The following is a 26588-nucleotide window of genomic DNA, read 5'->3' as shown; positions in this document are numbered from 1 at the left end:
CTTGTAGGCTGCCTGCACCGCTTGCTGCCCACCTTGCAGCAGCAGGAGGCTGAAACACTTCAGCACAGAGGTACACAAACAACCAGAATAATTAAAACATTTATCAGAAATAAAGTGCAGTAAAGCAAGGAGAAAAGTAAAGCAATTAATCATTCAAAAAGATGAGAGAGAGCATGGCAAAAGAAACCTGATAGTTTGTGCTACCTCCCCTGCAAGACTGTCAGCCCACTGACAGGAAGATTAAGGATGCTGATGGGAATTCCTCTCTCACCACAGTCAGCTTTAAAAGCACAGGACAATAATCTACTTTTACAGGTCTGGCTGTGGCTTCTGCGCAACACGTCTTTTTCTTCCTTTAAGTAAAAAAGGATGAGTCCTTGCAGTGCTTGTTTTCTTAATGCTGTCGTCACAGCTGAGGTGGAAGTATTGATTGAAACACTTGGATATTTATTGGATTTGCAACTTTTCTAATATGTGAAAAATGTTTTGTCCAGCTTAATTTGTACAGTTTTACATACTCCAGTGTTTGCTGGTGTAACCACCAAAGGTCCAGACCCTCTGCCACACTTCCTTTGTGAAGAGACCAACCAGTGAAATCCCTGAAAAGCAGAATATTAATTTCAAAGCATCGGGTTGAACAATATACTTGACGCCATGCTTGAAGAGCCTGCACAGCTTAGAGTTCACCTTTCCTTGACCCTCTAGGAAGGACAATACACATTGCCATATCCATAGCTTAAGCTGGATTGCCTGTTTCAGTATCTTACTCATTTAGGAGCCTGTAGCAGAGTGAATTGCACTGGCAGATTGCCCTGAATGGTTCCTTGAGTTAAGTTCTCCCACCATCCCCATGGCTTACTTTACTGAATTGGGTAATTGTGGGATGGGGAAAAGCAAGAAAGGGAAATTACTCAGCAACAAAGTCAGTGCTGTCCTTTTTCCCCGTACAGAATAGAAATTTTTGCTACTTGCTTTTCTTTTACAGCCCTGTAAGTTTTTCACCTGAGCAAGAAAAGAATGATTGCTCCTCTTACAGGCAATCTTACACCACTCTTTTATACCAATGCTTTATTTTCACCCTTCTTTCCTAAAATCACAGAGGAGGCCTTCATATATCCTGGACAAGGTGATATTTTTGTGTTATGTGATGATATCACTTGCAACAGTCACTTGCTCTCAGTTCTCTGTGTGCTTGAGTCATGCAGGCCTTTTTGTATTTTCAGAAAGGGTCATTCCTGTGGTGATGTCCATGCTGAAAGATAATTTGCGCTGTATGCACAGGAACCTTCCGTGCTGTGAGAGCATCGGCTCCTGAAACACTTGATCTAAATCTCCACAAGAACTGCCCACTATCTGCAGTTCTTAGTACCTGAGTAGTGAAGTCTCACATCAGGCTTGAGCAGTGCAATTAAAAAAGGAACTCATGTTTGACTTGTTTCACTTAAGTCATTCTTCTTTGTTCTAGGCTGAGGTTCTCTAAAGGACATAACCAAATCTAAGCAGGGGAAGAATAGCAGAAATGGGAGTCAGGTGTCTACCGATGGACAACAACTGTCCCAGCTCTCAGCTGAAATACATTTTAGAATCCTAATAGATAATGCCACCATATAACTGTAAAGAAACTGTGCTATTGTATTAACAGTTTTTCATGAATATTTAATTGGGATAACACACAAGATAAAATACCAGTAAAATAATATACAAAGGAGTTTTAAACACCAGTAACCTAATATATTTCAAAGAAAGTCAAATCAATAATTAAATTCACAGGACAATGGATTATTTTTTTTTGAAATGGAAGTTAATAACAGGTTGTGCTGTGGACAAAGCTCTAATCCAAGGTTACTCAGGATAACAATGTTATGTTTTGCAGCCAATAGGCCCCAAATGAGCATTAAGCTTGTATAGATGCCTGGCTGAGATGGTGGCATATTTACAATACACGGCACTGATTTATATGTGCTTTCTCTCCCCATCCAGAAAATAGCTTTTTTTTTTTTCCCATCCCTATCCTAACAGCTGCAGCTATGGGTTTTGTTTCAGGCTTTGTTTGAGGGATTAAAACCATCTCAGTATAATCTCTTTTTGTTTTATACACTGAAAGAAGCATTAGAGATGAAAATTAATGCCACAACGGATTTCATTGATCATACCAGAAGGCTTGGTTTGCTATAGTAGGCACTTCCAGCAGAAGGTGCTCACAATCAGTTTTAATATTAAACACCCTCCTGTGTTTAAATAGCAATGATCAAATCTGTGAAAGCATGGTTCCTGTGTCAGGGCAGAGGGATTCTTTTTAAAGGGCCAATACTGTTCAAAACACCTCACCTTATGGTGAGTCCCACTTTCCAGCAATGTAAGCATCAGTTGATTGCAAGGACAAAAGGTCTAGCCAAATTGGTGCATGGGGAAATTGCTATGAGATAAAGAAGGTGTCATCTCTGGGTCACCAGCACAAAAGAAACCATGGTCATAATAGCCAGAAATTACCATTGTGGGACAGGTGCTGGTGGGCAGCATGGCATGAGGTACCAGGTCTCTGCATGGTCTTTGGGGAGCAGGTGCTCACATTACAAAAAGCCCACTAGCATTAACTGTCACTGCTAGGAAAAGGGCCAAGTATCAATAAGTCCTGCTAGCTGGGCTGTTGGGACACATCCCCGCAAAAGGCTCTCAGTGGCAGATGGCCAGAGGGAAGTTTGCATTCCCACAATTCATGCTCTAACCGTTATGAATAATCAGCACCTCTCCAGGGCCCTGGGTCTGACACAAGGCAGGAGCCAGCCCTGCTAGAAAACTGCATCAGTCATCAACCCAGCCAGAAACATCCTTGGACTGATGTGTTGGGGCAGTTGCATATAGATAAACATAATCTAAGTGAATCTTCGGTAGGAAGAAGGAAAGCAAGCCTCAAGGAAGCAGGGTCTAAAATGAAAAGCTGTGAAATTCATCATTTCTTTCTGCAGAATCTGGGAGCGAAAAGCACAGGTTTCCTTCCAAATGCTTTTGTTCAGTTACTATTAAAGCCTTGCTTGAAATTAAGCAGTCTTAGCAAATGTGACAATATAGCTTTACCCTGCCTTACTCTGCCTCGGCCTCCCTCCTGTGGCAAGAAGTAAAGTGATGCCTGGATCTAAGGGGGAAGAAAGTCAACAAAACCAAAACTGAAAAACCAAGTAGTCCTTCCCCCAATAGAGTCTCCCCCCAGAGAAAGAAGTGCTATAAGCAGAACTGACTACAACTCCCAATGTTCACTAAGGCTGCTTTTAAGACAAATTTTATCCGGGAACATCCTAAGCAACCTAAAATGGAAAGCAAGCCCCGGTGGTTGTTGGAAGCTGTAGTTGGCTCTCCAGGGGTGGACGATTCAGTAGAAACATCTTGAAAGCTGCTCTTGTAAACAAAAGAGCCCAGTTAGAGATCTGGAGGACCAGGTAACAAGTGGGAAGATCGAACTGTGCCCCTTCGGGTGTGCCAGGCTCCCTTCTTGGGCTTTTCAGGGCACACGGGTGATTTGGGGCGATTTTTTGCCTAGGCCTGCAGCAGAAACAGCGCGACCTGCTCGCAGCAGGCGGCTCCAGTAGGCACGGCAGGATCCGTGCACAGCTGAGAAGCGCAACCCCCACACACACACACACACAAATACACAGCGTCCCCCCGCCGTGCGCCCCGAGCTGCCCCGTCTCTGCGCCCATGAGCGCGGTGCGCGGGCGCTGCCGCCGGCGGGGCCCGGCGCCGGGGGGCGGGGGCCGGGGGCGGCGGCGCTCCACGCCCAGCAGCCGCAGCCGCGGGCCGGGCGCGGGGGGCGCAGCGGAGCGGCGGCGGCGGCGCGCAGGGCCATGTCGGCGCCGTGCCTGCGCCTGCCCGCCGCCGGGTCAGCACCGGCGGAGGCGGACAGCGCCGGCGGCATGGAGCCGCCCGCCGCCGCCGCCGGGGCCGCCGCGGCCGCCGCCCTGGAGCTGGCCCTGGAGGAGGAGCTGGCGCTGCTGGCCGCCGCCGGGGAGCCACCGGAGCCGCCGCCTGCCGCCGCCGCCCGCGACCCCGAGCTGCTCTCGTTGATTCGGCAGAAGGAGAAGGACCTGGTGCTGGCGGCGCGGCTCGGCAAGGCGCTGCTGGAGCGCAACCAGGACATGAGCCGCCAGTACGAGAGGATGCACAAGGAGCTTACCGACAAGCTGGAGGTGAGGCCCCGCCGCCCCCCCCCCCCCCCCCCCCCCCGCCCTCCCCCGGCCCGCAGCGCTCCGCAAGGGCCCCCGCTTCAGGGCCGCGGCCTCCGGCAGCCCCGCGGGCTCTCCCCGTGGAAAGCGGCCCCTTTCCCGACAAATCCCGGGGGCGTCAGGCAGGCACGGGCCCTGCCGGGCAGCCCACGGAACTCCCTGTGGCCGCGATGGGGAAGAAAGGGTCTGAGAAAACCCTCTTAGGTCTGGGGGGAGGCAAATCTGCCGTTCTTCCCCCTCCCGGGCTGCGAGCTGGTGTATCGGCCTGGTGTTCCTGTGGGTGCTGTTTTGCCCCAGGACCCAGGTACCACCTGGGTGAAGAGATGTGCACTGTGCTCGGCTCATCTCATCACAGAAATGCCTCAGAAGTTAAATTTATACAGCAGGTACTGAGCGACAGAGCATATGTAACCCTTAAGCTTAAGCTGTTGCAGCTAAGGCATTAGGCATGGCAGGAGATAAGCCCAATGATACGTCTCTGTTAGCTGGTTGCTCTGAAAAAATACCTACAGGTATCTGGAGAGAGCTGTTTGCCAGAGACTCAGTGGATTGAGCTATTTATTGATTTTTAAGGATGAGAGAGAGCTATTACAGAGAAAAATACTTGTGCAGGCAGCTTCTTTTGGAACAATTTTCTTGCACAACTATATCAGAGACCCACTGTTACCTCACTCTTTTTCGCAGAGATACTCTTCAAATTTTAATTCTCCCAGCAAGTAATACTGCTTATAAGGCTGAGAAAAAGCCTCTCACCTTTCTGAAGAGAGTTTGAACAGGGGTGGATTAACATTCAAATTTCAAGTCACTGCCTTACACCAGTTCTTTCTGCATGGTCCTGCATACCCCAGTGTTCCTTCCCCACGGACTTACATCTCTGAAGTTCAAGAGGATTTGTGAAATTACTGTATGGCCTTTGTTCACTTGGCAAAATTCCTCTCTATTATTAAACTTAGCACTTCACCCTGGCTGATCCCTTCCTCTTTGCAGGGAAATCTCTCTCCATTTACTATTCTGATAGAAAAACAGTGAAGGTGACATTTGCTCCAATTGTTGTTTAGTGGCACTGTTTACCAGATGAAAATTTCCTAAAGTATTAAAATTTGCCAGAGTGAATGTGTTCAGGTTGATCTTTAAGCAAGAACAGATGTATGTGGCGTGCTGACGTGGTTTTCCTGATGAGTTGGAGTAGAACCTTTCCTACCATTAAAGGAAAAAGGCACAAGTTTAGGTACTCACTGAGCTGCCTGTAAGGGAGTTTGGAAGTCTCAAATACCACTTGTTTGCAAAACATAACAATGAAATGCAGAGGGGAATAACTATGACTTTATAGTACTTTAAGTAACAAATGTTTACCTCTGCTCTTACAGACCCTTTCAGAAGGTAAATGAAGGGATGGTAAACACAACCAATTGTTTACATGTTTTCATGCCATTACTATCATTCTAACTTTCCAGTTGAGTAACAGATCACTATTTTTCAGACTAACCATCTGATAGGAATTAGTGTTATCTACTTAAGGGTCAGATTTTTTCCACTAGGCTTGGCAGATCTAAGACAGTGCTACTTCACACAAAAAATGAAACTTGAACATTAATTTTCTACAACACAAGCCTGGTAATCCTAGCCTCTGCAGATTAAATGTTGGCCGCCTCCTGTTGCCACTGAAGTGAACAAAATTTCACAATAAGCTTTTCAGTTTTGGAGGAGCAGGGAGGAAGGACCCACATCTGTTACCTCCTTCCCTATGCTGAAACATTCTGATGATGACCAGAAGTGAAGTCTCAGATCAGAACCTTGGTGACAATTGTATCTAATAAGGTGATGTTTAAGTAGTATTTAGGAGGACAGATTTTCTGCCAGTTAGCAATTCAAAGTTGGTTACAGCAGATTGGTGAGGCCTCTCCGTTTCCCAACAGCTGACATGCTGGCCTGCTCCTCTGGTGCTTTGCCTCAAGACTAAATCTGTTCTAGTTTTGTGGGTTCATTACTGAAGTACAGCATTCCTGCCATATACTTACTCTGGCAACTCTTTCACTTCACTGCCTCAATTCAAATTCATTTCTAATCATGGAATTGAAGCCCTGTAATAAATTCTGATATGTGATCCTAGTCAGTTTTATCCTCTGTAAGGGATTAAAACAGCTAATACCTCTGTTCCTCTGACACAGAGAAGCTTGCTGTGTCCAAGCATTTTACAGTATGAACCATCTTTATCAGCTGGAATACTCCCCTTGCTCTGATCTCTTTAAATGAGGACCAGCCCAGCTCAGTTAAGCTGAAGAGAAGATGTTTTCAGAAGAAGCAGTTCTGTGTAAAATTCAATGAACAGCTGGTGGATGGAGAGACACTCAGAAAACAAGAAACTCCCCTACTGAGGACAGCAGTTTTCCCTGTCATCACTACATGCAAAAGAACACTATTCAGATCTGCAGCTGTGCAGGTTCTGGGAGAGGGAGAGGAAGAGGCAGGAGGAGTTGGTCAGCGTGTCTCATTTGGTTTATCGTCCCTCTTTGCAACAGCCTCTCTGTGCCCACTACACTGTTCTGGTTTCTCCATCACAACAGAATAAATTTGGTATTATTCACCCCTCTTCTAATGCCACCCTTTGTGAATGCCGTTTATTGGAGCTATACGTGGATATTTTTTTTTGCAGTAAGGGACTAAAGTGGTTTTTAAATGATTGACAAGGCTTATCGGTGGCTTCTAAATCACATTTGAGTATGTCTGGGGAACTTCAGCGCAGTGCTTTTCCTCAGCAGGCTGAAGTTTCATTTCTTCAATTTAGAGAAGGCCCTGGATCTTTCCACACGTTGCCTAGCAGTGAAGGAGACAGAGCCATAAAAGACAGCATTTTCAGTGTGCCTCTGAAAGTGAAATTGTGGCTGCTCCAGCTACACTGAGGCTACAAACAAGATTTCTTTGCAATGGTTGTCAGAGGCCTGGTGCTAGGATCTCATGCCTACCTACTGCATTAAAAATAATTATAATAATACTTAGCTCTCTCATTTGCAAGGGCTGCTCACCCTTTTAGTGTCTGAAACACAGGGAAATTCTTTTGCTTTGGGCTGCTGTTTTTAATCAGCTTTCCCTTACATTTGAGGGTTTTCCAGAAAACTCTGAATTTGCAGAAGGATTTGGAAGGACACAAGCAGGGTGCTGCTACACTGTGCTGGAAGAAGCATAGGAAAAGATTTGGAGATAAGGTCAAAAAAGAGAAAACACTGCATGTTCTGCAGAGCAGAAGAGGTGGAAGATTAGTGATAATGCAGGCCAGAGGGCTACTGGAGAATTGGAGGGCTTTGACATTCAGACCTGCTCGGGAAGGTGGCAGAGATGCTGCAAGGGAGGCTGTGTGTCATCAGCAGTAGGCACCCAGGGGAAACAGCCCCCTCACAGCCTGTGTTTCTAACAAGCAATAAAAAACCACTTCACATAAACGCAGTGCAATTTTCTTTTCCTCCTAGCAGGTTTATTTTCCCCTCCTATGCTAAGTGCCATGGGGATTGCTCACAAGGGGATGATACCCTAGGAAAAATGGGAAAGTGCTGCCAGTGGTGGGCCCCGTGGGTTTCTGTTTTTTGCTAAGACACATTCCTAAAAGGCTGGTGAATCCAATAGAGCACAGCGTAAGGTTATTCTGGGGGACAGAAGACAACCAACAAAGAGAGGGCTCCTGCTCTTCAGGTTTCCCTGCTAATCTTGGGACATGCCCACGTCCCCAGTCTGTGACTGCTCTGCAAGTATGCACATAGCTTCAGTCACCAGGGGAAATTCAAGCCCAGAGTTTCGGAACAGAGATTCTTTCAAATGGGCACAACACAAATCTGTTTTGACCTGATTTGCAGCTCTGTTTCAGTCAAGGCCTCATTTAACTGAGCCTGGAAAACATGCAAAGTTCCCTCAGATTCATGCCGTCCCTCATTTTCCAGCCAGTCCTAAGCAAAGCAGAGTCTCAAGAACTAAGAGTGGTTTCTAAGAAACCTGCAACCCAGAATGTGCACGTATGTAATGTCTATAGCATCTACTTCACTGCATCCATTGCAATTCCAGAGCAGACTGCATCGAACAATAGAGTTACTGTGCACTATCAAACTCTCAGACAACTAATTAGGGTCAGGAGTAGAAGGAGGAAATACATACATGATTCAACTGTTATTTGTAAGACCCATATGATAAGAGAGATGCCTCATCTACATTCCTTGTCAGCAGTAAGGATACAGTTTTTGTAGTTTTGACTATAAAGGCAATTCTTAAAATAATTATGCCACTGCCCACTGAAATGTTGCTTTGGAGTTAAGCTAGGCTCTGCTAAATCAATTGGCCTTCCTGACCTATATGTTCCACCTATTGATATGCAGCCTGCTTTACTCCTTTGGCAGTTGTTTCAGTAAAAATTCAATGTGCTGATCTCCAGAGGCCAAGGACAGGCAAACTACTGGAAATTGAAAACAATATTAGTGCCAGTGACCTGCCTTGACACAGGATTGCCACCTCCATAGCATTGTCACACTCTAGTAGTATTCTCTTTCCTGCACAGAAGGTTTCAGCCCTAAGTATAAAGGCAGAAAAGGAGACAGTGTTCACTTTTCACCTCCCTTCCTAACCTCTTCTCCCCTGTTATCTAGCATCTAGAACAAGAGAAACATGAGCTAAGGAGGCGATTTGAGAACAGAGAAGGAGAATGGGAAGGAAGGGTGTCTGAACTGGAAAGTGACGTGAAGCAGCTGCAGGATGAGCTGGAGAGGCAGCAGGTTCACCTGCGTGAAGCCGACCGTGAGAAGACACGGGCCGTTCAGGAACTCTCCGAACAGAACCAAAGACTCCTGGACCAGCTCAGCAGGGTGAGTTACCGCGGCACGGCAAGGGCAGGCACCCACCTGCCTTGGTCACAGGAAAGGCTCACAGCTCTGCAATATACCACTTTTCAGGCAAATGAGCAGGGAAAGCTTCCTTTTTGAGGAAAAAGAATGGTTCTGCGTCTGGTCAGATTACACAGGTGTCCCTATAAAACATGATGCCATTAAGCTAAATTTTACACCTTTATAGAGTGCTGCATTTCACTGGCAAAACAGTTATGCTTCTGGGTTGAGTGGTCATTTACTGCATAGATGTTTCTCAACTGTTTTTGTGTCTAAAACAAATTTAGAAAATCTGTTCAATTTACACATAGGCTGAACAAATGTAGCACACAAGAAAAAGGCTAATCTGTGACAGCGAGGTGAAAGGCTTTTTGCTGGCTTCCCTTTTTTTGACATTCTTTGGCTAGAATGTTGTAGAATTGAACATACCATGTCATTCTAAGATGGTGTGTCCCTGTAGATAACTTTGCCATAGCTAAACGTGTGAGAACCTACCAAAATTCCTTGGAATGGCACATCTCAGCAAAGAGCTTAACTTGCCTCTGTATGAAAGAGGATTTGTAGTGAGGCTGCTACAAATCAGCCTAATTGACTGAATACTTCCAGCATGGGTTTCTTTCTGACAGCAAAAGACTTAACAGTTTCTGCCTTCTCTCCCAGAATTTAACCTGTCTTCTAGAATTAAGAACCTTGGTTTTTTCTCTCCACTGGACAGTTAGTACTAACCATAATTTTAATGCTTGAGAACACAGTTACTCCAGCAGACAAAAGCATTTTCTTCTCGCCAGTTGCTTATCCCCAAAATAGCACAGAACAAAAACACACACCACAGTCTCATGCTGAAGGGGCCCATCTAATGTTGTAATAGCATATTTCAGACTAGATTCTGTCAGAGGTGAGTCTCTGTGTGTGGATTGCCTAAGGGAGGGTCAAAACCTTGATCACAACACTGGAACGAGAAGGCTCTGAATTGGGCCAAGTGTACAGGTCTCTTCACTTGTCTTTATTCAGTCTGGGTATGCAGTTTTCCTGTGCCTCTGGAGGTAAGAACAACTGGTCTTGGGTATAACACCGTACTAGCACTTGAGGGAATAATTCCTCATTCTGCTGTAGATTTTCTTGTCAAGTACTAAAAGAGCCAATGAGTGGATTTGTTTTTTAACTGGCTTTAAAAAAAAAAAGCCAACTCACCACAAAAAAAAAAAAAACCCAAGAAAGAGAACAAAGCACACAAAAAACCTAGAAAACTTCCTTAACTCAGGAACACTGCTAATTTTATCCATGTTTTCAAAGCAATACCTGCCAAGTGTAGCGGATGAGCCAGTGAAGATCTTTCACCTCCTCCCTGGACACAGCATATTTCACATACAACATGGATGAGAGACTCCACCCAAGGTCTTGCAGAGCTCATATGTTGTGTCAGGTTTCTTATCCAGGGCTAAGAACTTGGCTCCCATCAGATTTGGTGACCCTCAGTGTTTTCTGTGTATGCGTGATTGCCATCACTGGCTGGGAAATATAAGATTTTTTTACGGTCCCAGCATAAGCACAAACTGAAAGATCAGTCTAGAAAATAGGAGAGGAAAACCAGACAGCTTGCTTTGGGCTTTAAACTGTATGGGATTATCCTCACATGACACTTGTACTACAGGAGCCTCTCTCAGCCCAGATGCTCAGAGCGCCACTCAGCTAAGCCTCATGCAAAGGAACCCCCAAGTTAGGTCTACCAGCATGCAATGACCAGACATGGCTTTTGCTCCCTTATTGCCAGAAATAGTCTTCATCCACCCACTTCAAACTGCCACATCTGGGGAAAAAGTTGAGTCCTGGTGCTGCCTTCCCTGCTCCAGCCTAGCCCAGCTCCCAGCTTAGAGGACTGTTGATCTCCAACGCAGATGAGGCAGGCTGATAGAGACAGCTTATGCTTGCTGAGGCACGGTTCAGCGCTCATCGAGCTTGTCATCTAGCCAAAACTTGCTAGTAACTCAAATACAGCAATGAATACAGCATGGGTGTAAACAGACTTCCTAGAGTCATGAGAATCTGGGCAAACTGAAACAGAGTTGGGAACAGTCTGTCATCATTCAACCAGTTGAAGCTTTTTAAAATCTCAGCATTATATTAGCACTTGATTACTGACCACTTCACGTTCCACATTAGCTGCTCCACAGCGCAATCAGAGTCCTATTTGTCTGGTCCCTTATTCTGAAGAGGTTATGCGTGTAATCCTTGAGGCAGTGGTAGTGCTTAAACCCTGCACCCACATAGTTCTGGGTCCTATTATTACTTGAGCTTTCAGTAAATAAAAAGGACAAATACAGTTGCATGGACATGTTTGGTTACAGCCATATTGCCACAGGCTGGAATCTTGCTAGGGATCATGAACTGAGCACTGGGAACTGAGGACTGAAAAACCCTATGAAAAAATGCTTTTACAGCTTCTGTGGACTTTGAGGTGTTGCTGGTATCCTCCTTGCATTCCTGGTTCTGCAATTTTCACCTGTATTTTACAACACAGTGGGTTGGGGAGGAGAGGGTTATGAGAAGTCTGGGGTAAGGCAATGAAAGCCTTATTCAAAGCCTGAACTCTGACCCATCCAACACCGTATACTCTACTAAAGGCTTCACTTACAGGACAGAAAGGCAGGTTGCTGTCTGGTACAAGTCATTCTACACTAGTAGGTACTAGGTCTTTAAATTTGAATTTCTACAGTTTTTAAGCAATTAACACCTCATGGCCCAATTTCACAATACTTGAGCATCTCTCTCCTGGGAAAGGTACTCCCCTGGCACTAGGCTCTACATGTCAAATGACAGTCTCAGCGTCATGAGCTACCAACCCACAATGTTCTGCTTGCTTCTTCTGGAGTCCCTGGGCTTCAGCTGCTTTTTCCCCTCAAAGGAAGGCAACATCCACCATCTGATTCATCCTACCCCTCCCTCCTTCCTGCTACTACAATATACTTTCACCAAGTAATTAAGCTTTAGGACATTTTTTAACCCTGCCTTCCCCAGAGATGAAAGACCAACCCAAGTGCATACATTTTTGTTTAACCCTGGCACAAATGCTAACCATCCACGCATACAGTCCTGCACACCCACACAAGGATAGCAAAGAGACCTGGAAAGCTCTGTCTTGCAATTAAAGCATAGGACTGAAAAAAAAAAAAATCTATCTTCAGTTCTGGCAAAGACTGATAAGGAAAACTCAAGGATAGGGATTTTAAGTCTGTTTCGGTGTCCAAAAACTGCCTTGCCTCAGAGTCACCAAGAGGCTAAAATAAGGTCTATAAAATGATTTGAGGTCTTCAGATGAGATGATGATATAGGAGAACATTACATATCTAATAATCGTAAGTAGGCTATAAGGAACTTTGCCTCTTGAAATACAGCCTTTGGTGTGGTTCTCTGCTTTTAGCAGAGCAGAGGTACTGCCAGGGGTTATAGCAGTATTAAACCATGGGAAAATCAGGTGGGCTGGACTGGAAGCTCACAGTGAAAGACACAATTCAGATACCAAAGATCAAGTTTAATTTCTCCACAGTAACCTTATTTTTTAATTTGCTGAGTGATGATTAAAATTCCCTCATGTTGAATTGATTTCCCTCCCACTGCTTCAGCACAGCAAAGCAAAGCATGTTGTAACTCTCAGCACTGTGTCCACACCAAGCTAAATGCCAGTTCTACCTAGCAGAACTGCAGAACACATTGCAAGCAGTATGCCAAGGTACATAGCACTCACCATAAATGCTCAAAGATAAAGTATAGGAGTCAAAGTACAGTTTTGCTGAGAAAGTCAAAGCTTGGGAATTATTACGTGTTCTGTTTCCAACTCCTTCAGTCTCTCTCATCTGTTTCAGTTCCCCATTTGGAAAATAAATACATCCTATGCTTTTTGTCCTTTTATGTTATAAAATTTGGGGGGAAGATGGTATAGGGAAAGGTCTCCTCTTACATGTGCCCACAGCACCTAACACAGCAAGAGTCCTGTCCCCACCTTTGGACTTCTAGGAGCTACTAATGCAAATAATAACAACAAGCAGCCCTCTTCCTATAATGAGGCAACATATTACTACTTTGTCAGGAAGTGAATGAAAAAAAGACTTTCACACCGTTTCTATGTGGCTTCACCAGATGGCTTTCCCACACATTTCCTGCTACCAAGCTCTGGGCTTCTGTAGCTGTTTGCTGCATGTATCTTGGGCAAGGATGTATCCTTCCAAGTTCAGCTGGGCTTCTTTTGTGGTACATAGAGCATAAGGAAGTAATTTCACAATGTCAGGCTCAGGTAGTTTTTGCAAATCTGTTTTCAGTGGTAGGAAGAATTGTGTCATCTTGCACCACTGAAATAGCTTTTTGTGTTTAGAGAGGAGCGCTTAGCTGCCACGACATCCCTCAGAGGGGCCCTCAATCACCAAGTTCTTATATTCACTCAGCTTCTAGTGCCAACATACTGCTACAAAGAATGAGGTGTTTCAGTCAATCCCTCTGGTGCAGCAAAAAAATGATCAGCCAGCCCACAAGTCTCCAAAGGAGGTTTTATTTGCTAGCCACAAAACCTTCCTTTCAGTAATATTTCAATTGAAGGAGTTTTGTTTCTAACTTCACACTGTAACATGCGGCAGAGCTACAGAGGACTGGCAGGCACTGCCTGGCTTTGATTTGAGAGAAACATGGTTTTATTCAAGAATGAGCTGAACATACTAGATTCTCCTTTCCAAATCAGTTTTACTTTAAATACATCCTTTTGTGGTCAACAACACACAAGAGGGGCAGCTCTGTTTTCAATTATTGATTCGAAGAGATTTTTCTGAATGGTTGTTTGTTGGTTCCATCAACATAGGAACAATGTTGGTTTTAAAAAATTGAGACTAGTCATTGAAAAATGTTAGTGGAACAAGTGTGCTGGGCAAGATTCACTACTTTTGTCATGCCAGAGATCTGTAGCCATTAAAGACAAACTAGTTCATAGTGTAATTCCTTATTTTATCTGTACAGATGCTTAATACAAGCCTCCTTATGTTTCTTGTTTATTAAATTGTCTCCACTAGCCCAGCAGGGTATATTAGGAAATTCCATGCTTAGCACATAGGCAAGTAAGTCAGGCTGAATTTAAGTACTGCTTCGGGCTTTTTACTTTTTGAAACAGAAGAGGATCCTAAATGAACCCAGGCTCAAGAGGAGTTGCTTTGACTAGCCCCACATTTAAAGGTGCAGATCAGTCACTGCAGCGAATTCTTTTTCATAAAAAGCCTCTAGTTTTTGCTGTGGCTCAAAGTGGACCTATTCAGTAAGGAGTAGCTTCCTGTGAGGAACGCTATACTGCAGCACATGGAGTCCTGCATAGCAAATCCTGATCCGCATCACCTCCAAGCAGTTTAAATTCAATGGAGGGGGGAAATGGCACAAGAAAAGGCAGCATCCCTTCCTCTTTGAAGGGTCCTAAGTACCTGCTTCTCGTAGCAGCTTAGGTAGGGCTGCTCATTGCTTGGGGGTAGGCAGACATCCCTTCCAGCATTGCTTTGTGCCTGGTGTAAGGCACACTTACACACTTACGTTACACGAGGTGAGAGGAAAGCAGACAACAGCACAAGACAGAGCCAAATGTTGAAGCCAGCAAACTTCCCATTAACAACAACAAGCACCTACCAGCTCCCTGCCCCTCTGGAGCATCAGCAGAGCCCAGCACTACGTAACCAGATCTTTGATCACCCAGTGAATGCTGATTAGTGCACACGCAGGAAAGGTTCCTTCTCACCAGCTACTTCTCTCCTAGCAGAGAGCACTTGTTAATAATTCAGGTTCATGCCACATCAGGACTGGAGTGCTGAGGCTTTCTATACTAAAGCTGTAAATATAGGACGTGACTGCAGCTGCATATTCTTGCCTGCAAAGTCCTTCAATGAAATGATTCAGTGCCCTAGAAGGTAATGAAGAAACATCTTGAGGTCACTGCTGAGTGGCAGTTACCCACCACCCATCTAGGGGAAGGGAGACAGGCAAGAAGAAAAGCTCAACCCTCTGCTGACAGTCTGGCCAAGCCTGCAGCACATATTAACCCCATTTTACAACACCCAGAGCTTCAGGAGCCAACTGGAACAGGGCCATCCAGACACCAAGGCATAAATGCAGCGAACACCAAAGTAGTAATTCCAGCAAAGGTGGGGGGGGAGCCACCCCTACAGCATTTGCCCAAAGATTTTGTACCTACCCATTTAATGCAAGATTTTAAACCTTGTATCCTTTGGTTTAAGTTCTGGTGAGCATTGAGGGAAATGGGCAGAAAGCTGTACATGGAATAAAACAGGGGCACATGCTGCTACTGAATAGTAGCAAAGCCCTCCCTAGAGAAAAGGTTAAAAAATTACTATAAAGATTTTAAAAGATTTGTTACTATTAAGGCAGTGGAACTACACAGATCCCTGCTCATGGGGAAAAGGATAGCATGAATCTGTCCCCGGGGCTGGGTGGGACTGTCATCCTCCCTCAGGGCAGTGAAGCAGGTACCCCACCATCTCCAGGAACTCCTTCCTGGTTGCTAGATGACAGCACTCCACGGTCCCAGCTGGTGATGTTGCTGTGGCAACCGGGTGTGATTTCTCTGCTTGTAATGCCATGACAGTCAGCCGACACGCAAGGAGACGCACTTGTGACGTCCAAGGCAAGCCTGCGGGTGGCAGAGGCCTGTCTGCCACCCCCATGGGCTTGGCTCACTGCCAGGATGTGTCCCTGGCATCCACCACTTCACACACACATACCCCACCCGCCCCCATTTCCTCCCCTGTTCATGTCACTTTTTCACCAAAAGTCACCCTGGAGATCTCCTAGCCCAAGGCAGCCTGTTGCCCATACCACCCACAGTGAGCTTTTGAACCTGCTAGGGGAAAGGTAAACGTTTTATTTACTTGGTAAAAAGAGCCCTTTGTGAGCAGGTCAATCAGCTCAGACAAGGGTGACTCCATCAGGGCTTGGCACAGTGCATCTTCTCCTCTGAGTCCAGCTCAGGGAGCACAGCGCAACAGAAATGATTGTTTGCCAGAGCCACTTAGCCTCCACACTGTGTATGGCTCACCTCACATCCTCAGTGGCTTGTGGTGCCTGGATGGAGTAGCAGAGGTTGCCCCATTAGACACCCCCAGACCTCCTGCCCCCCACACCCGGGGTAGCACGTCAGCAGGGAATGAGCATCCAGAGCATTATCTAGGAAAAACAGACACAAGTGTTAAGCACCTTGTACTCAGCCACACACTGCTCTTCCCTGCACCTAAGCAGAGCCCACCTTTCACCTCTAGCAAGTGGTTCTGGAAGAGATTTCAAAAGTTTCTGCAAGGCTTCTACTTTGAGGCATTAGCAGCATGACTAAGATGTAAACATCTGAAAACAGGAATCCAACATTAAACTGAAACCAAGCTTGTTCTGGGGTGAGGAGATAATCTGAATGAGACCCTTCCTCCCTTCTTGCACAGCACAAAAAATTTCAAGTAGCTATTCTGTTTGGGTCCAGGTCTTTACAGGAACTGTTTTATTATGCAGTAGCTCAGAGGTAGGAACATGTGGGCAGAAGAGATTTTTTTCAAAAAGTTCTGCCTATTCACACTTGCTGTAAACACTTCCTCCAGAAGATTCTAGAAAGTAGGACACAGAAGGTGTTTGTATCCAGCCACTGCATTACTAGCTAGAACCAGAGCTAAACATGACTGAAGGCTTTGCAACTATCTGCATAAGAAAAAAAATAATCAACTAAACTTATTTGATCTTTAAAGAACCATTCTGGGTTATAAAGTTTGCACACCTTATAATGAAAGTCTTTAAATTCCTTTTTTTTTTTCCAAGTAGGACTGCTTTTTCTAAATGCAATTTAGTAGACAATAGCTCGAGAGGTCTCTTCTACGCTGAGGGTTTTTTTTGCCAGCTGTATTAGGTGCTCTTAATTACCCATGAAATCATAGAGGCCCCTTGCAAAACAGCCTAGAGTTTAATCAACATTTTGTTTAGAAAGGCATTTAGCAATTGAGCACAGATACAGGATCAGCAAGACTCTGTTGCAGACTTTGATGGATGCCGCAATGCAACACAGAGCTGGCTTATGCTTGGCAGTACCACCCATGGGGATGGGAAATACCACCACAGATGGGTACAAGAAGTTGTCTAGAGGAGAGTACAACAGGAAACAACTGACACATTAGGAAATAAATCAAGTGACCTGCATGACAGAACAACTGGGGTAAAAGGCTGCTCAGAAGTAGGCCAAAAGAGCATTTAATGTGGAGGAAATACAGGTTGGCCTAAAAATGTTATTAGGTGTCCTCCTGTAGAGGCTCAGTTCTGTACCTGCAGGGATTTACACCAGATTTCCTTCATGGACAGGATCCCTGTCAGTGTTTGAGAGGGGGACTGCCTAGATCAGAAGCGTTGGGAACATTTCCATTAACTGTTCTCACCATTTCCTAACTACTTGTCCCTGATAGATTCTAGTTTTGCAGCATGTAAAGAACATTTTTAAAAGGAAGAATTACTTGGATAGTTTCAGCTGGGTTATCATTCTACCAAGATTAGCACAGTAATGCATATGTGCAATAGATGTAGAGCTATCATAGAACAGTTAAACGATCTGGGAATATACGGGTACCTAAGGCATCCAGCTCACTTGAGTTTGCCCTTTAAATACCATTTACCAGTTCCACTGTGCAGTTCATCTGACCTAAAAGTCTGTTGTGTTTGTCTTCATTGCTTCCCCCTTACCTTTTGTCCCTCAGTCTTCCTCCCCTCTTGGATACAAAAATCAGTTGAAGCTTAAGTTATCACCAGCCTCAGGCTGGTAGTTGTCTTTGCAGCTTTGTTCCTTAAGCTGATGTGAGACCATGTTATCCCTCTGTTCCTTTGGAGTTAGTTTGGCCTCCACATTCGGTACACCAAGAAAGAAGAATTCAGCTTTGCAATTTTCTTGTTCTCTACATCCTTGGAAGTCTGTTCCTGAATCCACTTCCAGATTTGGCAGAGTTTTGTAGTAACAGGGGTGCTCTTAGAAAGCTATTCCATTTGGCAGCTATTTAGCATAAAATGTTCATGTTTCTTGAACAAAGCACCATTGTATTTGGTTGCCTACAAGCTCAGATGAAGGAAAACTGAAGTCTTCTGTAAGTCAGGTATAGACCAGCATATTTGTTGCTCACACCAGGGCCATGAGGCAGGTACAAACCTTAAGGCTTTGCTAGAGGGGTCTATACTTACAGAAGAGATCCATAGTCCCAGTAGTTTTGTAGGTGAAGTGTTTCAGGACCAGGTAAACACCCACAAATTTTAACAGAAGGGGACCTTTCTGAGAAGTACTTAAAGAGTTCTCCTTTGCTTCTTTACATGGTTAGCAAGTGTTTTGCACAGATTTTATTGCAACACCAGAAAACTGCAGCACTAAGAGACTAGGCAGTGATTGTCAATGTAAGCCAACAAACAAGACCCTAGTAAAGGTAAAATCTCCTCTCCACTTTGACAGACCACACAAGAGTTCGAGCTTTTCATCTTACAAAATAAGGATTAATATTTTATTGGCAAGGGTTGTTTGCTTTGGGATTTTTTTGTTGTTTGGGTTGTTTGTTTTTTTTAAGGTGTAGACTAGGACTCTAGTGAACTATGTCTCATACTGGAAGCGTACTACCCCAGGAAAGAGTCCAGACATTGCTCCTTTACAGAGTTTAAGCTTTACTTGCCATATCTCTTACATAAAGGACAATGTGTCTAAGTTGCAGGATGAGATTTAGAATGGACATGAAGAAAAACATCCTAGCTGTAAGGTTAGCTGAGTAGGAGAACAGATGGCCCAGAGATTCCACAAGGTCTTCATCAAAGGAAGATTTTGGGAAACAGTAGTCAACAGTTAGGCAGGGCTGGCCAATTTTTGTCTTGACATGAGAAGAACTAGGCAAAGTTAAGTCTGAAAGAGGCCTTCTGAGGTTTCTCTGTCTTATGCGCAGGCAAGACTTTCAGTAACATCAGATGAAGCCTTCTTTCTGTTTATGACCATTGAAGGAAAGAGGCAGAGAAACCTAAGGAACACTCACAAGAATTAAGTGATCTCTAAGGCTTTGGAGCAGACTTGCATTTTCACTCTGCATTGACATAAAGTAACTGAAGGGTGAAAACAAATGTAAACAGGGGACTATTCAGAAGTAGGTTCCAACCTTTGCTTGAACATGAGCTCTTGAACTTCCCAGCAGATTTATGTTCAGATGAAGCCAAATAAGAAAGCCTGAAATTACTACATTTGTTCAAAAGAGATTGTCTGTAGAATTTAGCAATGTGGTATTTGTTCAAATAACATTTATTGATCAGCTATGAAGCTGCACAGGAATTTGCTAACTCAAATTATTCCTGTAGTTTTTATCTCTATTCCAGAGAGATTTATTTCCCTAGGCTTTACTGGATGTTGTACTTCCCTTTGTGCACAAATTCTTCCTACATGTTGTGCTTCTTACTTTTTCCTTCACCTTAGCACAAGGGACCAAACATCTTGGTGGAGGCTGACTAATAAATATTCAAAGCTTTAAGAGCAAGGCAAATGGTTTGCAAAATTGATGATTTCATTAATACCGCCTCTTTTTGGGGTGCCTGAAGCACTGGTGCCATGGGCACAGGCCCTCACCCTGCAGAGCTGCAGACAAGGAGCAGTGTCCCAGTCTTGGTCTGCTTTATCAATCTCTGCTGCAAGAAACCACTACACCCAGATCTGCTGAGCTATCCCATATTCATCTCCGTCAATGCACAATTGTCCAAGACTGCTCGGGCTCATCTGGCTTGTTTTCATGGTACAGAGGAATGAGCTCTGCCCAGAGGGAGAGGTGGAAAAGGATAATACACACTTGGGAACAACATTTTTTTTCTCTGCCAGATGCAGTTGCATATCACTGGTGCATTTAAAGCTAAGTAAACACAGGCATCTCAAGATCTCTCAGGCAGCACCCTGCCTGCATATGGAGCCCATGCTGGACACAACCCCCAAAACAAGTAAATAGATAATAGTGCCATTTAAGAGCAGGCAGAATCATTGCTCACAAGCAATCTTCTTGCTTGGCTGCAATAGACAAGCCAAACAGTTTTACTTTGAACCCCTTGAAGGGGAGGCAGGTGCCACTGCAGTAGAAACCTCTGAGATTGTAGCCACCAATTTGTACAATCTAAAACTACTCCTCAAAACCCACCTACAGAGGATTAATAGGTTGATTTACTTCATTTAAAGAGGCCTCCTCCATTCCAGGTATTATCCAACCCAGCAGCTCAGAGCTGCTTACCAAGATTAACTCTGGCACCACGAGACACAGCCCATCAGCTGCAGGCTGGCTCTCAGCAGCTCCTTCCTTTCAAAGGACTCATTTGCATTAAGCTTTCAAAACTTGAGAAATTCTTTCTGTCTTCCTATCCTTCATAATCCTCCATCAAGAGATAGTACCACAGACTAAGAAGGTCAAGTTGGGGGAGAAAGAAGGAGCCAAGCAGCCTTTCTCCCTTCATTAAGGTCACTGCCTCACCTCAGCACAAGAGGGGAAGATTTGCCCGGTGTGCGACAGTTCCAGACCTCACAGCTTTAGTGCTCCTGATCCCAAACACAGGCCTCCTCCATCAATCTCTGCCTGGCTCACGGGCAGAGAGCACACTGCCAAGAAAGTATTTTGTTATGTGAAACAGGTGATGCAGAAGTCTTTCCAGGCATGAACTTGTTCAGATGAAGATACTAGCTCTCCTGTTTCTTTTAGTCACCCTAAACATAGCTGTAAGCCACCCCAGGTCAGGGAAAATGCCTGTTCAGAACCACATACCAAGTAACCAGTGATGTTAACCCTTCCCACAGCTCAGGGAATGTGACAAGTATCCACAGCCAGCTGGCCATGGTGCAACAGGGCTCACCCTGGGGTCAAGGAAGGAGGAAACAGCTATTTATGCTGGAAAACCATTGCCAAAGCACATATCTATATATACAGATATACACCCCCCTCTACTCTTCCTTCCCCTCATATCACTTGGCATACAGGACATTTGCATGAGACACCTGCTAGTATTTCAAGCACGTGAAGTGGACAGTTTTCATTAAGCCTGTGTCAGCACTGCAGACTAAAATGGATTGTTTATACTTACAGTCTGCTGATGCCGCAGAGTGCAGACAGATGGGCAGCCATCTCGCAACACCACAAAAGCCTTGTCTGCCCCTTTGCGCAACAGTAGATGAGGCCACTGCAGGATAAATTGGAAACATCAAGGCAAGTTTGCTACTGCTTTAATGTAACAGGGAAAATTTTTGGTATACCAGTGTCCTATAGTCACCATAGGAGAGCCAGTACTTCAAAGGCACTCAAATAATCACTTTTTGGTGCATTCCACCAGCATCGTTAGGCAAATGTCCATAAATACCTTTCTCACATATCTTGTCTCACTGAGATTATCCTTGTCTCCTTGGCAACTGTCAGATGATCTATAATGCTATCAGGGATTAGCCCCAATGAGTCTTATAACCCTCGTGTAAATTCCTGCTCTGTGAAGAGACCTGGCCAAACACTCTTTCCTGGTAATGTTAAAATGATGCCATAAACAATATTAAATCCAAGAACCTTTCAGTAAACCTGAGTAAGGATGAAAACTAATATGGAGCTTTTTAAGTGGTAGTATTTGTCTTGTCCTCCAAACAAAATAAGTTTGAGATGTGAATATACTTAGCATTTCACAGCTTGACAAGTAAAGCTGTATTCTGAATCAGTACTTAAGAGAAGGCTTGTGCTGAAAACTTGGGCTCTAATATCTTTATCTCCTTTGTCCCTTAGTGCCAGTGGGGATCACACTGGGAAATTCCAAATCCCCACAAGAGCTTAACAAACTTATGTTACGCTTTAACCTATTAATTTCTAAAAATTAGCCTCGATTCAGGACAACACTTGAAATCCATGTGCATGCTCTGACACCAGTTGTACTGAGACTTTCTGCCTCTGAGCAAGCAACTATAGGCTGCACCCTCCTGCCCCACTCCTCTAAGCTACTCAAGTGGACATGACCAAAGCATCAAGTCAAGGAGGTACAGCCCCAACACCACAAGCTCTCTGCTCCATACCATGCTTGAGCCTGGTGAGGAAGAAGTTTTTTGTCTCTTGGTACCCCATTTTGCCTGCCTGGGCACCCAGAGCAGGCTTTTGCCAAGCATGGTACTAACATCACACAGATGAGACCTGTCTCCATGTAGGAAACGCAGAGTATGCCAGTGCAGGGAGCCAAGCAGCACTGCATTATACAGAAGTGTTAACAGTGAGAGTAAGTGATAACAAGCCACCTGTGATGCACAAGTAACACAGTAAACTACATGTTCCTTCTTCAGTCCATCTAAGTCTTTAGAATGTTCCAGCTTGGGGAGATCTGCTCTAATTCAGTAGAACAAAAAAAATGTCTCTGAGCAGAGCCAAGAAAGAAGCACCAGCCTCAGCACCAAAACCAAAAGCAGACCCACTACAGCAGAAGTATTCTGTAATTAAGCAAACAAATCTCTGGCACAGCATTATGTCTGTATATGAATTCAACAGTGTGCCATGGCTGATATCTATTAGACTAATCAACTAGAGAGAACTGAGAAAGAAGAGGAAAAAAAGGTCTCCGAGCTTGTTCCAGGAGGTAGGTCACAAAACAGCCAGCCCAAGAGGCAACAAGGAAGCCAGCGTAGGCAGGGTAGTGGCAGGCAGAAGAAAATCCAACTCTTGGCACAAGCTGGTTAGCCATGATGCAACCCAATTTCTTTGCATGCTTCTGTGGACCTATTTGCTCCCCAGCCATCTGCCAACTCGAGCACACACCTCATGACATGCAAGACAGGAGGGGGAAAAGGGATCAGTGGCTTAAGGCAGGCGACTTTTAGCACAGATAGGATAAAAGTCTTCCTAACTCATGTGCCTATGTACTGGCAGAAGTTTGAAGCGACACCATTTTAGACGTTCCTGCACACAGCAAGCAGTCAGTAGATTTAGTATTGCTACCACAGGCTTGTGCACATGGAAAGACTCACCAACAGCAGCAAGAGGAATAAAATCTGCTGAGAGCTGAATATCATGATCTCCTCTGTCACTGATCACATTATTCTTGCTTTCAGGCAGCAAGAGGAAGTTAATCATTTATATGCAGCAACACTAGGGAAGATCCCAGTTTAAAATCCTACTATAGTAGCATAAGAACTGGAGCAGTAGATCAGCCCATACTCAAGTGCAGGATAATCCACACACACTTGTGCGAGGCAGCCCTCTCTGCTGAAGATAAAGCAATAAGAGAACGTAACTGGAAAGCAATGAAAATTGCCACAGGTAAAGTATAAGCATGCTCAAACTGGGCCTTCAAAATGAAGTGCACTCCAACAACCCAATAACTTGTCAGGGAGACTTTGAAGCTGAAGAACTGCCACACAAATTTTGTTGTATTTTACTTGGTGTACTTCAGCTGGTCTCCTACTACCTAGTTAGGGCCAGAAAGCACATACACAGGGTACATGACACAACAGTGCTGACATTTGCTTAAAAGCACTAGAGCCAAAATCAACAATCTTTTCCTCACCCCCTCCCCCTTCTCCCAAAGGGGGCCAGTAGGCCTTTACATACTCTGACCCTCCAGATCACTGAGGGTAAATCAGGGAATTTTGGTGGAGGGAAGCATGCTCCCCTTCCTCTGGTCGTGACAGCTTTATGAAGGATGCTACTTCTTTCCAGACAAAGCTTAAGCCATCAAACCTTCAGCCACCTTCTCACCATCAGATACGCAGGACAGGCTGCTAATGATCGCAGCATCTGTCAGTACAATGTTTCCCAATCTAATATCTCTTGCAGTGCTTACAGGTCTCCATACCCCAGCATTGGTTTGCAGGCAGTAGCATGACTTGGTTGTACAGAAACCTGAGCTGCAGATCACTCCCAGTCCCTATGTCTGCCTGGCACCTGCTCCCTGCCCCAGCCTAGGCTCACTGCAAGCTTTCTGTGTCTGTTGTCAGAAAGCAACAGCCTCAAGTGCCAAAACAAAACACAACTTGAATGGTTCTTATCCATCTAAGCAGCATCTTCGACTGTGGGGAAGGGTTTTGATACAATGATGCCCAACTTACATTTGCAAAACCTTGGCCATAGGTGCAAATCTAAGTATAGTATATGTGTGCCAAATTTGCCCACAGCCAAGCACAGAGTCTTTGTCTGCAATGCTTGCAAGGGGACTCTAGTTCACATGCAGTTATTTTAACAGCTGTTGGGATGTTGCCACAGCAGATTTTTCTTCGTTTGACAGCACTGCATCACTCCATTAAAAAAATAACTGAACACATGGAGGGTTTGTGACTGAGATGGTTTCACCCATACAGGATCATCCATGCTTTACCTTAAGTGATATTCACAGATCCACCAAAGCATGAGACTCACTGAAGGGCTCTTTCCAATCCTTGATTATTCCTCTGTGTAAGATTTGGCAGAACCTAGTATATTTCATATACCATCCTACAGTATGTGCTGTACCCACCTTGTTTTCCAGCTAAGTTTGCTCTCTGCGGTCTAGCTTTATTTTTTATTTCCAAGCACAGCTTTTTGTAGGACTTGAAGTACTAAAATGCCAGTGAGTTTGCCAAAAGCTGTTATTTAAATTCATGCAAGAACTTTTTAAAAGCTAGATTGTAGGAGGACAAGGCTCCAAGGAGAGATCCACATTCTTGTTTCTTGATTCTCCCATCATCCAGAGACTCTGGCCGCAATAATACCCATGCAGTCTCTTCAGGCGAGTACCTCACCTGCCAGGCTGACACACACAAGAAGATCTAGCCACTTACACAAGAGCTCAGCAGCTTCCCAAAAAATGGGTTACAGGTGTTCAAAAAATTTACCCTTGACTTTGAATACACCTGCTGTGGCTTAATTTAGCAGCTCTGGCTTATACTAAAAGTTACTATTACATATTTGCCACTACAAGTGCTATCAAGGTGCAGACTGCCCTGAGGGCCAAGCCCCTGCCCTGAAGATCCACGACTTCAAGACCTAATCCCCTTAGTGCTTACACCTGTGGCACTGCACAAAAAGGTAAACAAGTACTTCTGTGTTCAAGCACCTGCTGCACTGAGTCATATGCTGAACCTTAGTGGAAGCAAAGCGAAGCTGGACTGAGGGAGGACAAGCATTTATATACTTTACATATGGTGATGTATAAAGTATAGATCTGTATTCCACTTCCACAGATCTGAGTGCTCAGATGTTATTACTAACACATTGTAATTATCTTTTGTCAGCAATCTTCAAGAGCAAGGTCTGCCTTGTGCTCGAAGTCTGCTCGGAAGACCTTATGCTCTAAACAGATCTTTTCATGCTGCCAACAAGGGAAAACAATTCAGGAATAGCTGGAGGCTGCAGAAGTACAGGAAGAAGTATTGATAAGTTAAATAGTATCTCTAGAAGCTTTGTCTGCAGGTATCCAGCACAGTTCTGTTGTGTTTAGAGTGACAGATCTAATACTAGCTGACCAAGAAATATTTTTAAGTAAAATGTTACCTAGCAGCTGTACAACAATCCTTCAAGAAAGTGGATTAGGACCTTTTTTTTTAAGCATTACAATTGTGACATGCTGCCATGTGGGTTTTGGGTTTTTTTCCCAAAACTTTGTGGTGACTTACTCATTTTTATGGTACTCAGTTTTCCTTTATGACCCTACTTCACGTATCAGTGATAAAAACATTCACTGACGAGAAAGCTTTAATGGAATAGTTTGAAGCTGCAGCTCTCATCCTGGCCAATATTCACTATGGGGTTGAGGTTTTCTTAATTTTCTACAGAAAGCAGCCAGAAGTTCTACTGCATCAGCTATCAGGAATAAGCCTTCTGCACAGAACACCTTCTGTCTTGCTTTCTTAAGTCTGCCTCCTCTAGGTTTTGAAATAAATTCATCAAGTTGTGAAATAAATGAGCAAACATATCAGCACTGTTATTAAGAAACAGCCTGATATAAGTCGTTGGGAGTCAGTCTTCACACAGATTTAAAAGCTAAAAAAACATCTCCCGGGTCAATCTACCACAAAGTTTAAATACACCTACATTTTAGAAAACATTTTCTCTCTTCCTGTCTGAAGGCTTCCTGAGATAAATATATTTCAAAGTCAGCTCCTTGAATTTTGCCCCATCTTTTTTTGGCATCCACTCATTTCACATGTATATGAATGGACACCGGTATTTTTGTGCACTTAGACATGTACATCCAAGTTTGAGTATCAAGGCTACACACATTGGAAAGCTTTTGGTTTGTATATTACTACTAAATCCTAAAAGAGTATATTCTGAGCTTAACAGGGTGTATAGATGAAGATTTCAAGAGCAGGCAGAGCTTCTAGCTTGCTATTACCTATTAGATATCCTCAACAGAACTCAGTTAATATTCTTTGAAATAAAGGAAATAGAGCACTTAAAGCCAGAGTAAGAGACTGCAAGAAGATTAATTATTGTCCCTTGCTTCCAGGCACTGACATTTGAGTTTGAACACC

The 26588-nt window shown here is 44.4% G+C and overlaps 1 protein-coding gene across 6 annotated transcripts in view; it reads left to right on the top strand.

Moving 5' to 3' along the window:
* Positions 1–3789: 3789 nt before the first annotated feature.
* The window catches only part of BICDL1 (BICD family like cargo adaptor 1), a 54297-nt gene continuing 31498 nt past the window's right edge, over positions 3790–26588 (top strand). For 2 of the 6 annotated variants that reach the window (XR_005829565.1, XM_040605511.1), the window contains exons 1-2: positions 3790–4181; positions 8843–9058. Coding sequence is in view for 5 of the 6 variants with exons in the window: in XM_040605511.1 (XP_040461445.1) it covers positions 3840–4181; positions 8843–9058 (558 nt within the window). In the remaining variant the exon portion in view is untranslated. The remainder of the gene's footprint in view (positions 4182–8842; positions 9059–26588) is intronic. The other 4 variants (XM_040605538.1, XM_040605492.1, XM_040605527.1 and 1 more) reach the window with 2 other exon arrangements.

This window comes from Falco naumanni, chromosome 1 (assembly GCF_017639655.2).
Source record: "Falco naumanni isolate bFalNau1 chromosome 1, bFalNau1.pat, whole genome shotgun sequence".
Classification (NCBI taxonomy): Eukaryota; Metazoa; Chordata; class Aves; order Falconiformes; family Falconidae; genus Falco; species Falco naumanni.
The sequence above is the reverse complement of the archived record's forward strand: the minus strand, read 5'-3'. Positions and strand labels throughout refer to the sequence as shown.